The 13638-nt window shown below is 41.2% G+C and overlaps 1 protein-coding gene across 1 annotated transcript in view; it reads left to right on the forward strand.

The window, feature by feature from the left end:
• LOC140209408 (uncharacterized) overlaps positions 1-13638 on the forward strand; it is a 269809-nt gene that overhangs the window by 17856 nt on the left and 238315 nt on the right. The window contains 1 exon segment of the mRNA XM_072277654.1: positions 681-1001. Within this exon segment, the coding sequence (XP_072133755.1) occupies positions 681-1001 (321 nt within the window).

A 13638-nucleotide genomic window follows, 5' to 3' on the forward strand; every position in this document is an offset into this window, starting at 1 on the left:
TTTCCTTTCAGGAAACCATGCTGGCTTTGGCCTATCTTGTCACGTGGAGGAATATTAAATCAGCCATGATGGAATGGTGGAGCAGACTCAATAGAGTGAATAGCATAACTCTATTCCTATCTCTTATGACCCTATGGTCTATGGTCTTTCTGATTCTCCAGTCTCACATAGATCTCAAAACTAATGGGTTCCCTTCCTGCTACAGGTCACTGAAACCAATCACAATCATACTCTCCCTCAATAGATATCAGTACTAATGGGATCCCTTCCTGCTGTAGGTCACTGAAAAAAAAATCACAATTATACTCCGTCCCTAAAGTCACCATTCATTTTGTATATATCTGACAATTTCCTGCTTTCACATTATGAGGGTTTTCCAGGACACACACAAATGCTGCCATTGCAAAGTCAAACTGTTAGGTGCCACTTTAGACTGTCTCCTTGTGTCTGAGAGAGATTGAAACTGATTTTCACACTGACATGTACTCAGTGTCATCACTGCTGTTCTGATCTGGAGACCTGCTGTGTTCAGGGTTAATGTCAGACATGGCAGTTCAGGAAGATGTGAGGATGCAGAGACACAGAGAGGAAGGTGATCTGCTCAGTTTGCAAACTGGTACAGAATTGCTGAAATCTTTAGAGTGTTTGATTTTCAGAAGTTCACTGATTCTTTTCCACAGAACCCATGTCTGTTCCTTTGCTTCGATTTTCACCATCAACAAATGGCTCAAGTTGTGGGGACTCCGTGTCAGTGTCCTGTGAGTCTGTCCATGGATCCCTTCCCATTCAGTACTCATGGTACGAAAAGACCCCATCTGTGGATTCAAAGATCTCTGACACAAATAAACTGGATCTACATTGTCAATCCATAAAATACAAAAATCATCTATATTATTGCAAAGCCTCAAATGTTAATGGAACGACGTCCAGTGAAATGGTCAACGTATCCATCTCCAACAGTGTCAGGACCTGCAGAAATGTGATTGAAGTCAACAGCATGAGTAAGTAGTGCAGGATTTGATTCTTTATGATAGTCGATGGAGTACAACTGAACAACTGTGGCGTGCTGGATTTTGTGTTGTTGGATCTTCACTCAGGAGCATGGGGTGCATGCTGTCACCACTTTTCAGAGAATCAACAGCCTTTTGGCACAGCAGTTCAAACCTCTGTCTCTCACCAGAGTGTCTCCTGCTTCGGATCTGCTCTCGGTGGCTGGGTGTGAATGTGGTAATTTTTTCGGCCATTCATTAAGATAGTCCTTCCAAGATAAACTACTGCAAGATGCAAAGTAATTCTATTATCAAAGTACATATATGTCACCATATTCTACCCCGAGATCCATTTTCCTGCAAACATTCACAGTAGAAACAAATACATAAAACAGAAACAATGAAAAACATACAATCCAAGATGGACAAACAACCAATGTGCAAAAGACACATACAGATACAAAAGGATCAAATTATTAATACGTAAATAAATAATTAATGTTGAGAGCATTAGTTGGTAAGTCCTTGGAAGTGAGCAGTTCAGTGTTGAAGTGAGTGAAGGTATCCATGCTAGTTCAGGAGCCTCATGGTTGAAGGGTAATAACTGTTTCTGACCCTGCTGGTGTGACACCTCCTTCCCAATGACAGCAGCGTGAGGAGAGCATGGCCTGGGTGGTAGCAGTCCTTGATGATGGATGCTGCTTTCTCGTGACAGAGCTCCTTGGAGACTTTATCCATATTTGCTCTGCCTGAATTTATAAACAATTATCTGTGCTGTACTTTATAGAAAATGAGCTGAGTCATAAAATCAAAGCAGTTGTATCTTTATAAAATACGTAAAAATCACATGTATTGTGAAAGTCCATGTCCTGAAAACCAACATATCTTTCTCTAATAGATGGAATTGAGAGATGTGACCTCAAAAAACTGTGTATCCTAGTTCACTGAGTCTCCAAGCAAAAGTGTAGATAGACTGAACTCAAATGAATCCTATAATGAGTAGCCTCAAGAAACATTATTGAAGAGGTAAGGGTTATATTGGAATCATTCAACCACTCAACCAATGGGGACTTGGATAAATTATATTGGGCCTTACTATTTCCCCAATTCAGCTAATCAGAAATACTTAGGAAAAAATTAGTATTGCTTAGACTGGGGCAATAACAATAATGTAGATAATTTCCTAAATGGTAATAGAATAGAAAGGGGGTCAAATATAATGAGTTTTGAATATCTTTGTACATCTTTCAGTGAAGGTAAACCATGCAGATGCAGCAGGGCATAAGGAATGCAAATTGTATTTGGACTTTCAGAGAGATTTGAGTAAAGGAACAAGCATGAAACACTGCAATGATACAGGGATTTTATCAGTTAGGACCAAAGTTCAAATACATTTATTATTGAAGTATGTATACCATATACAACTTTCTGATTTGTCTCCTTGCAGGCAGCCACATAACAAAGAAACCTAATAGAACTGCAGAAAAAAAAAGATACCATTCAAACAATGATAGTAAGCAAATAGCATTCAGGAGTGAAATTCATGCAAGTGAGTCCACAGCCATGAAGCCAGTCACAACCCGTCTCGGAGCCTGTTAGTTGCAGGCCACAGCCTCAGTTCAGTGCTGAGATGAGTAAATCTTGCAGAGCATTTAGCCTCACTTCAACCAGTCCCTCTCATCCAGCCCTGACACCCTGACCTTTTCAATCTGGCCTGGTGCTTAAATCAGTCACATATTGACTTGTTCCTCGCTGTCGGGCCACCAGCATTGTCAGCAGATTTGATCCAATGAACGATGTTCTTGTTATGGAAGGCAGAGAGCAAAGGATCAGCAGACTGATTTCTGGAATGTCACAAGTGACAAAAGATCAGAGATATGATTGATAAGGTTTTTATTTGCTGGAGTTTAGAAGGCTGGGAGGTGATCTCATAGAAACCTGCAATATTTTAGCAGGGTGATACACAAGCAGGTAGGTTGCTTCCAGTGCCAGGGAATACAGGACAGTGCATGGAATCTGAGAATAATCTAAGGGTGAGCTACGAGGGGTGATTGATAAGTTCGTGGCCTAAGGTAGAAGGAGTCAATTTTAGAAAACCTAGCACATTTGTTTTTCAACATAGTCCCCTCTTACATTTACACACTTAGTCCAGCGGTCGTGGAGCATATGGATCTTGGACCTCCAGAAAGTGTCCACAGCAGGGATGATTTTTATGTTCGTGGCCTATGGTAGGTGGAGATGAGTAACACAGCTCTAGTTTCATGCACATGCAGTTCAACTCTTTGAGTGATTATGTACAAAGTTTGAAGTTAATAATTCATGTCCTTTTACCTTAGGCCACACATTTATCAATCACCCCAATGAGTTATTTATTAACTTCAAACTTTCTGTATAATCACACAAGGAGTTGAACTGCATGTGCATGTAACGAGAGCTGTGTAATGCATCTCCTTCTACCTTAGGCCACGAACTTATCAATCACCCATGCTGTGGACACTTTCTGGAGGTCCAAGATTCTTATGTTCCACGACCGCTGGACTAAGTGTGTAAATGTAGGAGCGGACTATGTTGGAAAATAAGTGTGTTAGGTTTTCTAAAACGGACTCCTTCTACCTTAGGCCATGAACTTATCAATCATCCCTCATATTTAAGACTGAGATTAGGAAAGATTTCTTCTCCCAGAAAGTGATGACATGTATTCAAGAAAGATCTAGTTACTTTTTTCAGAGGTGGAGAGATTAAGAGATATGGGAAACAATTACTCTCCCAGAAATACTGGAGATCAGAGGGTTTATTGAAAGGTAGAAAAGGGGTGAGGCAGGGGTGTGTACTAGCACCAGTGCTCTTTAACATCTTCCTCTTGTGTGTTACCAAGCTTCTCCACAACAAGACTGAGGACATCAGCGGTGTGGCAGTGGACGTCAGATTAGATGGCAACCTCTTTGACATCAGGAGGCTCCACACAACCACCAAACTCCGTGGAGAGCGAGTCCTGGAGCTGCAGTATGCAGACGACTGTGCTCTTGTGGCCCGTACTCCGGAGGATCTTCAGACTGTCCTTGCTGTGGTGGTGAGAGCGTACAGCAGGATGGGGCTGACTGTCAATACCACTTTGCCAGTGGAGTACCAGCATCCCACCCACTCTACCTGCCTTCACTGTTGGTGATGAAAAGCTGTTAGTAGTGCCATCTTTCAAATATCTGGGGAGCATTCTCTCTGAGGATAGCGGCATTGACAACGACATCCAGAGCCGCATCAGCTGCCTTTGGGAAACTTCAGCGTACAGTCTTTCAGAACAGGAGTCTTTGTCCCTCCACAAAGGTCGCCGTATACCAAGCGGTCTGTGTCACCACCCTCCTTTATAGCTGTGAAGTTTGGGTAACCTACAGCCATCACATCAAGCCCTTGGAGCGCTTCCACATAAGCCGCCTCCAGTGCGTCCTGGGAATTACTTGGTGTGAGCGGGTGTCTCACACTGAAATACTCGTAAAGACCAACTGCAGAAGTATTGAGGCCATGATCACCCAGCGTCAGCTGCAATGGCTGGGGCACGTGATAAGGATGCCTCCATGCCAGCTACCCTGCAGAGTGTTATACGGCCAGCTACAGCATGGTCGACGCTCAGCTGGAGGGCCGAAGAAGTGCTATAAGGATCAGATGAAGAATGCTTTAAGGAAGTGCAAGATCAGACCCGGGGACCTAGAGGAGGTTGCTGTTGACTGTACCACTTGGCGACAGCTGTGTAGGGACGGGGTCCGTATTCTGGAGATGGAAAGAACAACCGGAAGACAGCAGAAGAGAGCCAGGAGAAATGCAGCCATGGTTTCCACCACTACTACATATACATGTCCCACCTGCAACAGAGCTTGTGGGTCCAGGATAGGACTGTATAGTCATCAAAGATCACACTGTTAAAGGAGTGGACGTCGTCATCCGATTTCAATGGACAACCAAAGAAGAAGAAAGTTGGTATTCACCAATAATATCAGAATGGTGATGGGAAAACTGATGTGACTGAAAACCAATAAATCTCCAGGTTCTGATACTCTACATCCCAGAGGACATAAGGAATTGGCATGAGAAAACTATAGATGCATTATCGGCCATATTTAATTCCAATGGACAGGAGAGATGCTAACCCTTCTATTTTAAAAAAGGAGGTACAGAGAAGAGTGGAAATTATAGAGCAACTAGCCTGACATTAGTTATCAGGAAATGTGGTGAAGCAGGACAAAAGACAAAACCAAAATATTGAATTGGTCTTGTGTTTCTTTGTGCCCATTATAAATTCTCCCATTTCGGTCTGTTAGATGGCCAATATTTGTTTTAGTTAATCTTCTCTTCACATATCTATAGAAGTTTTCACATAGGTATATATGTTCCCTGTAAACCTGCTCATGTTCTGTATTTTCAATGCTTTAATCAATTACTTTGTTTTGTCATGAATTCTAAACTACTTCTAATACTCAACTTTGCTGTTTCTACCAAACATTACACATTTCGTTGAACCTAATAAATCTACAAATCTCATTTGAGAGTCGTGCTTGACAGTCTAAAAGCTTCAGAGGGAATCTCTTTAATACATGAAATATTCCCTGAGGGATGGATGGAGTTTATGTTGAACTCCTTGCCTGCTCTCCTTCTTCCTCTGGTGCTCCCCTCCCCCTTTCTTTCTCCCTAGGCCTCCCATCCCATGATCCTTCCCTTCTCCAGCCTTGTACCCCTTTTACCAATCAACTTTCTAGCTCTTAGCTTCATCTGTCCCCCTACAGTCTTCTCCTATCATTTCGGATCTCCTCCTCTCCCTCCTACTTTCAAATCTCTTACTATCTTTTCTTTCAGTTACTCCTGACAAAGGGTCTCGGCCCAAAACGTCGACTGTACCTCTTCCTAGAGATGCTGCCTGGCCTGCTGTGTTCCACCAGCATTTTGTGTGTGTTGGCTAGAATTTCCAGCATCTGCAGATTTCCTCGTGTTTATGTACATATGATTGCACTTAATCGGAGTTTGTACTGAGGAACAGCCTTTTCATTGAGAAAACGTCCTGCATTATCCTGTTGGATAAAAAGTGTACTTGAACCATTATCTGCCTGAATATTCAAGCACAGTTATGACCACGCCCCTGCAGAGGGTGATGGGGCCCCGGAAAGAGGTCTCCCCATGGCTGGCAGAGGCCAGCTCCCTGGCTGGAACTTCCCCTTATGATTGGGATTACAGTTCCCTCAGTCCAAGTCCCCAGCAGCATCTCCACACCACCAGTGCCTAAATACGGGAAAGAATCCAAATTGTCAGTGAATGTAATTGGGTGCTCAGGAGAACAGCAATAAGCATAACACCATTACAACACCAGCGATCAGTGACCGGGGCCCAATTCCCACCACTGTTGCAAGTTGTTTGTGCATTCTCCCAGTGACTGTGTGGGTTTCCTCTGCGTGCTCTGATTTCCTCTCACGTTCCAAAGGCACACGGGCAAGTATTAGTAATTCATAGGCAAGCCATTTTGGTGCTGGAAGCATGGAACACTTGCAGGCTTCCCTCAGAAAATATTCTGTGTTGGTTGTCATTGCTAACGATGCATTTCACTGTGTGATCTGATGAACATGTGACAAATAAATCTCATCTTTAATCTTTAAATGTGTATTGAGTAACAGATCACCTTTGGTCCACCATGCTCAAGTACCCATTGGTCCAACAATTGTGCTGTCTTGTTTTTGCAAGTACAAAGCAGATAAAATGTCATTTGATTTTCCTTTAACAGGGCCAATCGATTTCTGTGAAAATACTGTGACAGAATCTACGACAACTACACAAGGGGAAGAATCTAAATCAGATAAAATGTAAAGTATAAGTTTCTCTCTACGGCTGGTTTCACTGCTACTCCTTCCAAATACAGCCAGTTGGGAGAGAAATCTGTTTCTCTTTAACTGGTATTAAAAACATTTGACATGATTAACTTCAATGAAATGATGTGCCGGAAACTGATTTTCTTGTACAGGCGTCAAGCCCGTGATCAAAGATAATCTTCTTACCCTAAATATTCTGAGTAATGAAGTGATTGGTATATATTAGAACAACAGGCCCTTCAGCCTGACTCGTCCAAGCCAAACAAGAGTCCAGGCAGCCACGAAACAAAGAAAACCATGGAAACTGTTCAAAGAAGAGGTTCAGCTACATAGTCAGCAACGCTGTCTGTCAGAGAAGAAGCCACCAATCAATCCTTTTAATGTAACAGTTCCAATGAAATGTTTGTAAAGGAACATGGTAGGGATCCCAAATGGCCTGGACAATAGTTACTCTTTAACCAACATCACTATCATTGGTCATGGTCACATTTCTACTTGTGAGACCTTGCTGTGAGCAGATTGGCTGCTGCAATTTCCCACGTTGTCAACAGTGTCTAATGTTCATTTTCTGATCTGCAGACATCCTGAGCTCATGAAAAATGCGGTGTAAATGTCAGACTTTACAAATGGCCAAGAATAAGTTTCAAACCAGGACTGACACTTTCCTATTCTTTACCACAGGCCCACTTACATAATTGTGCTCAGTGTCATTGGAATTCTTCTCATACTACTTGTCATTTGTCTACTTTGCTACCTGAAGAGAAAAAGCAAGGGTAGGTTTCTTTTTTCCTTTAATTATTTCATGATGAATATGATAGCTAGCTGCTGAATCTGAAGGAACTTGATCTGGCTGCAGTGAACAAAAAACCAGGTTTAGAGTGCTGATGTGTTGGTTTACAACACATGAATGAATGGTGTTGCTTCCACTGTAACCTGGTGACTCCATTATTCCTGAAACATCAGCCGATGGAATCTCACATCAATTGTGGAATGGCAGAGAACTAAGAGGCTGGGTTGAAGAAAGATTTAGGTGGTCTCACTGTTGTACTCAGTTTTGGAGAATTAGCTGTTGTATTTGAAGATGTATTCAATAAGCTGTTCCTCAGTACAACTTCCAAATTAAAAGCAATCATTTCGACAATGTATGTGTAAAATCATTCTCTCATGTTATTCTCAAAAAAAAAAGATCAGGTGTATCTTTCACCTATCTACCACTCACTATATATCACTGGACAAAGTACCCTGCTCTCATTGGTTGCTGCAGATTAAATCACGGGTCTGCTTTGCTGAGATGATCCTGAGATGGGCACCATGGTAGCGTAGAGGTTAGCGCCACACTGTTACTCCTCGGGGCTTTTTGGAGATCGGAGTTCAATTCCGATGTTGTTTCGTAAGGAGTCTCTGTGTCCAGCCCATTGAATGTGTCCCTGGGTACTCCAGTTTCCTCCCACTCTCCAAAGAGAGTTATCTGGTCATTGTAAATTGTTCCATGATTTGATTTTTAATCAGGCTTGTCGGGGTCACTGGGTCAGCGAGGCACAAAGGGCCAGAAGGGCTTACTCTGTGATGTATAAATAAATAAATAAGTAATCTTGTGTCCTTTAAGTAGACTTTGTAAACCAGTGAAGAGAACTGTGAGTACAGAGATCATCTCTGTGTTATTATCAGATGGGGAAATGGAGTTGAACACTGGAAAATAAAGCCCCTGCAGCCTCCAACTCACTGGCTGAAAATTAAGACAACTAATATTTCAACTGCTCCCCGTGATTTAGTTCCTGGCCTCTCTCTCTCTCTCCCCCCAACAAACCAGACAATTACTTTCAGCGTAGTATTATTCCCTAGCCAGTGTTTATTGCAAAGATCTGAACAAAAGGAATGCATTCTTTTCCAAAGAGAAATTCCCTAAATATTCCCTGAGATATAGGCAGAAAAGTGCTAGGAATGCTCAGCATGTCAGATGGCAGCTGTGGAGAGAGGAACAGCTGATCCTTCAAGGCAATGGTCTTGCATCAGAACTGGAATATGTGAGCAATAACAAGTCTTGAGATGCAGAGCAAGTACAGAAGGAAGCACAAAAGAGAGGGTTTCTGAGGGAGTACAAGACAGAATAAGTTCATAAGGAAAGATGATGTGTGAGACAAAAGGTGGGTAGTAATAGGATAAATGAAGATTTAATGATGGGCAGGCTTTGAGATTTGATTTCTGCATCGGTGACATTATCCTCATCAGTAACAGAATGTACTGCTCTTGATTTCCTTTGAAATTTCTCTTTATATGGTTAACTACCATTAATTAAAAAATGGGAAGCAGGATTTGGGAAATAAAATCTGTTCACAATTCAACTTGCACTATTCTGCCCTCACTCAAGGGTTTTCCCTATTTTTTAGACTAGACAGATAGATAAACTCCAGTCCAGGTGTAGTTGTAGTCTGAAGGTGGTTTTATTGATCACCAATGCATTGCAGTGCACAAGGAGCTGAGTAAAAAGACAATGCTTCTAGCTGTTCTCACAAGAGATGGATTCAAATGTTGATTAAAATTCCTTTGACTCATCACAAGTTGTTTCTGATAAATGAACGAATGAGTACACAAGTGATTATAAAATGGCCAACCTAATGTCAAAGTTCAATTGCTTAGAAACACAGTAGTAAGGAATGAAAAACTGCTGTAAACTTACAAGTAAGCAGTGATATCTAGTGGCTAGAAATAAAATAGCAAACTATATCAGGAAGGAACATGACATTCACTAATAGTCTAAGGCCATCAAAGTCATTCATTGAGGATGGGACATTCGGTTTCCATATGAAATTGTTTATCTCGGTGTTGAATTTGAAAGGATTTATGGTCAGTTGGTAAATGAGATGATTTTTATTTTGGGCAGTTTGTTCCTCCTGCCTGAGGGACAATCTACCACAGAGTCCTGGGGAGATCAGTGAGATGTTCATGGGACAGTGTGAATATTGTCAGGTAATCTGCTCCATCATATTGTGAAGGAGAAATATTCTCTAAGCACACACACACAGACAATGAAGAAAATGTAGGTAAATCAGACAGGATTTGTAGCAATAAAAAGAAAGATAAAATTTCAAATCCAAAACCTTTATCATAATGTTCAAAGATGATAAACGTTAGTTTTCAGTAGCAGAGAAGGTGAGGTAAAAAACAATATGATCCTTTCTAAATATTATGCAGTAACCAGAGCAGAGGTTTGCTCTGTGTGGAGAATCATTACTGTGTTGCAGCTGGGGTTCCCGTGGTTCTGAGATTCAGTATGGGTGTCATGGTAACCTAGCGATTCACGTGAAGCTATTACAGCTCAGGGCGTTCTGGAGTTTGCAGTTCAATTCCAGTGCCGTTCTGAAAGGAGCCTCTGTATGTCCTCCCTGTGGAATGCATGGATACACTCCGGGTCCTCCAGTGTCCTCCCACAGTCCAAAGACGTACCAGGTAGGTGAATTGGTCGATGGAATTGTCCCATGATTAGGTTACGGTTAATCTGGTTTGTCAGGGGTTGCTGGGGTGGCAAAGCTCAAAGGACTGCAAGGGCCGACTCTGTGCAGTATCACTAAATAAGTAAATAAATGTTTATGTCCGTAACAAACACTGAATTTTTAGCAGTAATGTTGTATTTTCCAGAATCGAAGCACAACACATCTCACGGAGAAGGCAACAATGGAACCCAGGTACAGACATGAAGTATAAATTATCTGAATGCTTCAGAATGTTTAGAAATTGGATTACATGGGAGTTTACAGGTCATTAATCCCCACTAGTCCAGTCTAGTATTTATATTAGACACAAACCTCCGAACCCCACCTCATTGATTTCCATTGGCCTATCTTTCGGGTTATTTGTCTCTTTCTGTTCTGCTCATCCAGCTTTTCCTAAAGTGCGTCTATAATATTTTACCTGACTGTTCATCGAAGTGGCTCCAGTCTTTATTATCATTACTGAATGGTGAAGAGTGAGATTGTTCCTTTCTCTACTGTTAGAGATGGAGCATCTAATTGTGTAAATCTGTCTTTGGGTTCAATGGCTTTTCAGTTTACATTTTGTATATTCCCTCTGAGAGTCTCAAACTCAATGTGAAATCAGAAAAAATGGGTCAGATCAATTAAGAATAACAATTTTAGAGATGACACAGTAGCTTAGTGGTTAGTGTAACACTAAACAGCGCCAGTACCTTGAGTTCATTTCCACTCCTCTCTGTAAGGAGGTTTTATGTTCTCTCCGTGACCGTGTGGGTTTCCTCTGGGTGCTCTGCTTTCCTCCCACATTCCAAAGAGGTTAGTATGTTAATTTGGTCACATGGGTTTAATTGGGTAGAACGGGTTTGTTGGGCCAGAATGGCGTGTTACCAAGCTGTATCTTTAAATAAGTAAATATCTGTCCTGTGCTGACCTCACCCACCCACTTTCTCACTCTACCACTCAATCCTGACACCAGTATGAATATTCTATTGACCCTTAGGTCTGTTATCAACAATCTTTGTTCATGATATTTTCCACAGTTTTCAGCTTGCTTGTTATTATTACCTTCAATAATTAATGTTCTAATTGATTTAATTTTTCCAAATTGAATAATTAAGGTCAATATCATCAAAGAGCTTTCTCAATTTCACAATTTCATCAGTTGCTTTTCACTTTTCCAAAGATAACTAACTGCAGAGTGGAGATTGCTGAAGGATTCTGCTCTGCCGTACATTTTCTCTTCTTTGCATCACGTTCTCTCCAAGAGCTGTACCCTCAGAGAACTGTTTGTTCCTCTTGGGCATCCTCCAGTCTTGGAATCCCACTACCAAAGTCGGTAGCTTCAGTTGCCCAAATCCCACACACTAGACTTAACCCCATAAACTCCTGCAATTCTGTCCTCTTAACTTTTGTTCATTAGAGATACAGCAGAGTAACCGGTCCTTCCGACCCACGAGCCACCTAATTACACCCATGTGATCAATTCACCTCCTACAACAAACCATTTAGACTGTAAACCCTAAAAATATTGTAATTTGCCCAAATAATTCTCAAGTTCATTTTGAAACTGTTCTCTTGCTAAACTCTGTGAAACACCTTGGACCAGCTTAGCATGTTGGTGTTGTAAAGCAACATGCTGTTGTTGCCCAGTTAGTAGTGGGTCCTGACTGAGGATCACAGTCATTGAGTCATAAGCTGTTATCAACCACTCTGGAAAATTAAATTCTAGAAGTTGAGGGTTTATTTAAAGCATCAGGGTTTATTTAAAGAGAGGAAACTGAAGGTGATCTAGTAGATGTGCTCAAGACTATCCAATTGTTTTACAGGATAGTGAAGGTGTTTCCACTTACAGATCAGAAAAGAACTCGAGCTATGAACATAGGATAGTTATTTTTAAAAATTGGAGGAACTTAAAACCGTAAGATCATATGGTATAGGAGCAGAATTAGGCCTTTTGGCCCATCAAGACTGCTCCACCCTTCAATCATGACTGATTTATTTTCCTTCCACCCTATTTTCCTGCCTTCTCCCAGTAACCTTTCACACCCTCACCTTTCACATTCAACAGACATAAAATAGATCTTGGAATTTATTTATCATTTCAGGAACTGGTCATGATGGAAGAAAACATCGTTTATGCAGATCTACACCATGTTCGAAGCAATGAGGCAGCTGCCCAGTTGGCTAACAGTGAAAATGGAAATGTGTATGCCAACGTGAAATTTAAAAGAAAATCAAGAGCAGTGCACTCCTTTACTGATGAGGACAGTGTCACCTACGCAGATATCAAATTTCAGAGCCAACCCGCAAAGCCCAAACGGAAAACTTCCTCTCCTCGTACTCCACAGGACTTGGAATAAGCTTGATAAAGTAACTATGTGAATGAATTAAGGCAGAAGAGTTGCGCTCAGAGGCCACCTTATTAGGTACACCTGTTGATGCTTGTTAATGAAAATATCTAATCAGCCAATCATGTAGCAGCAACTAGATGCATAAAAGTACGTATGTCAGTGTGCTCTGCATTGAAAAGTGTTCTTCTGCACACCACTGTTGTAACACATGTTTATTTAAATTACTGTCACCTTCCTGTCAGCTTGAACCAGTCTGGCCATTGTCCTCTATAAGACCTCTTTATTTAATCTTTCTTCTGGTTCTTCTGGGAGTCAGGAAGGATGTGCATCTTAATTCTAATGATTGTTTATTTTAAACTACAAACAAACAGACAAATACAAAGCAAACTAAATTAAGAGCTGAGTAACAAAGTAAGAGGTAAATGAACAGCAAAGAATACAAAGGCAAAAAGATGGCACCTCTGAAAAATCCATTACTTTTATAGCTAAGTAGAATTCCTTATAGAGAAAAAATGGCTTAATACAATACATAATTGAAACAATTACCTCACGTGGGTAATGTGCTAATATTTACCCAGTGAAAAATGAGAAAGATGATAAACCATGAGTTTAACTGCTATACCGCTTTCTGCCAATGAGTGGGGACAAACCAGCACATATGGTGAAAAATACCTAAGTTTTTTAAAAAGTACAGATCTTATAGAAAGTATTACTTTAAAAATGCAGTGGTTTCCAACACCTCTGACCTCTCTCAGTAACAAGGCATTTGCACGCATAGAACTGCCACTCACTGGATCTTTTTTTTGTTAATCGCTTATGTCACATTTCTTCTCCATTCCAATGTTTGGTCTGAACAACAACTGAACCACTTGACCAGATCTGCATGCTTTTATGCATCGCATTGCTACCACATGATTGGCTGATTAGGAATTTGCGTTATGAGCAGGTGAACAGGTGTACCCAATCGAGTGGCCACTGAGTGTAA

This window comes from Mobula birostris, chromosome 14, assembly GCF_030028105.1.
Source record: "Mobula birostris isolate sMobBir1 chromosome 14, sMobBir1.hap1, whole genome shotgun sequence".
NCBI lineage: Eukaryota > Metazoa > Chordata > Chondrichthyes > Myliobatiformes > Myliobatidae > Mobula > Mobula birostris.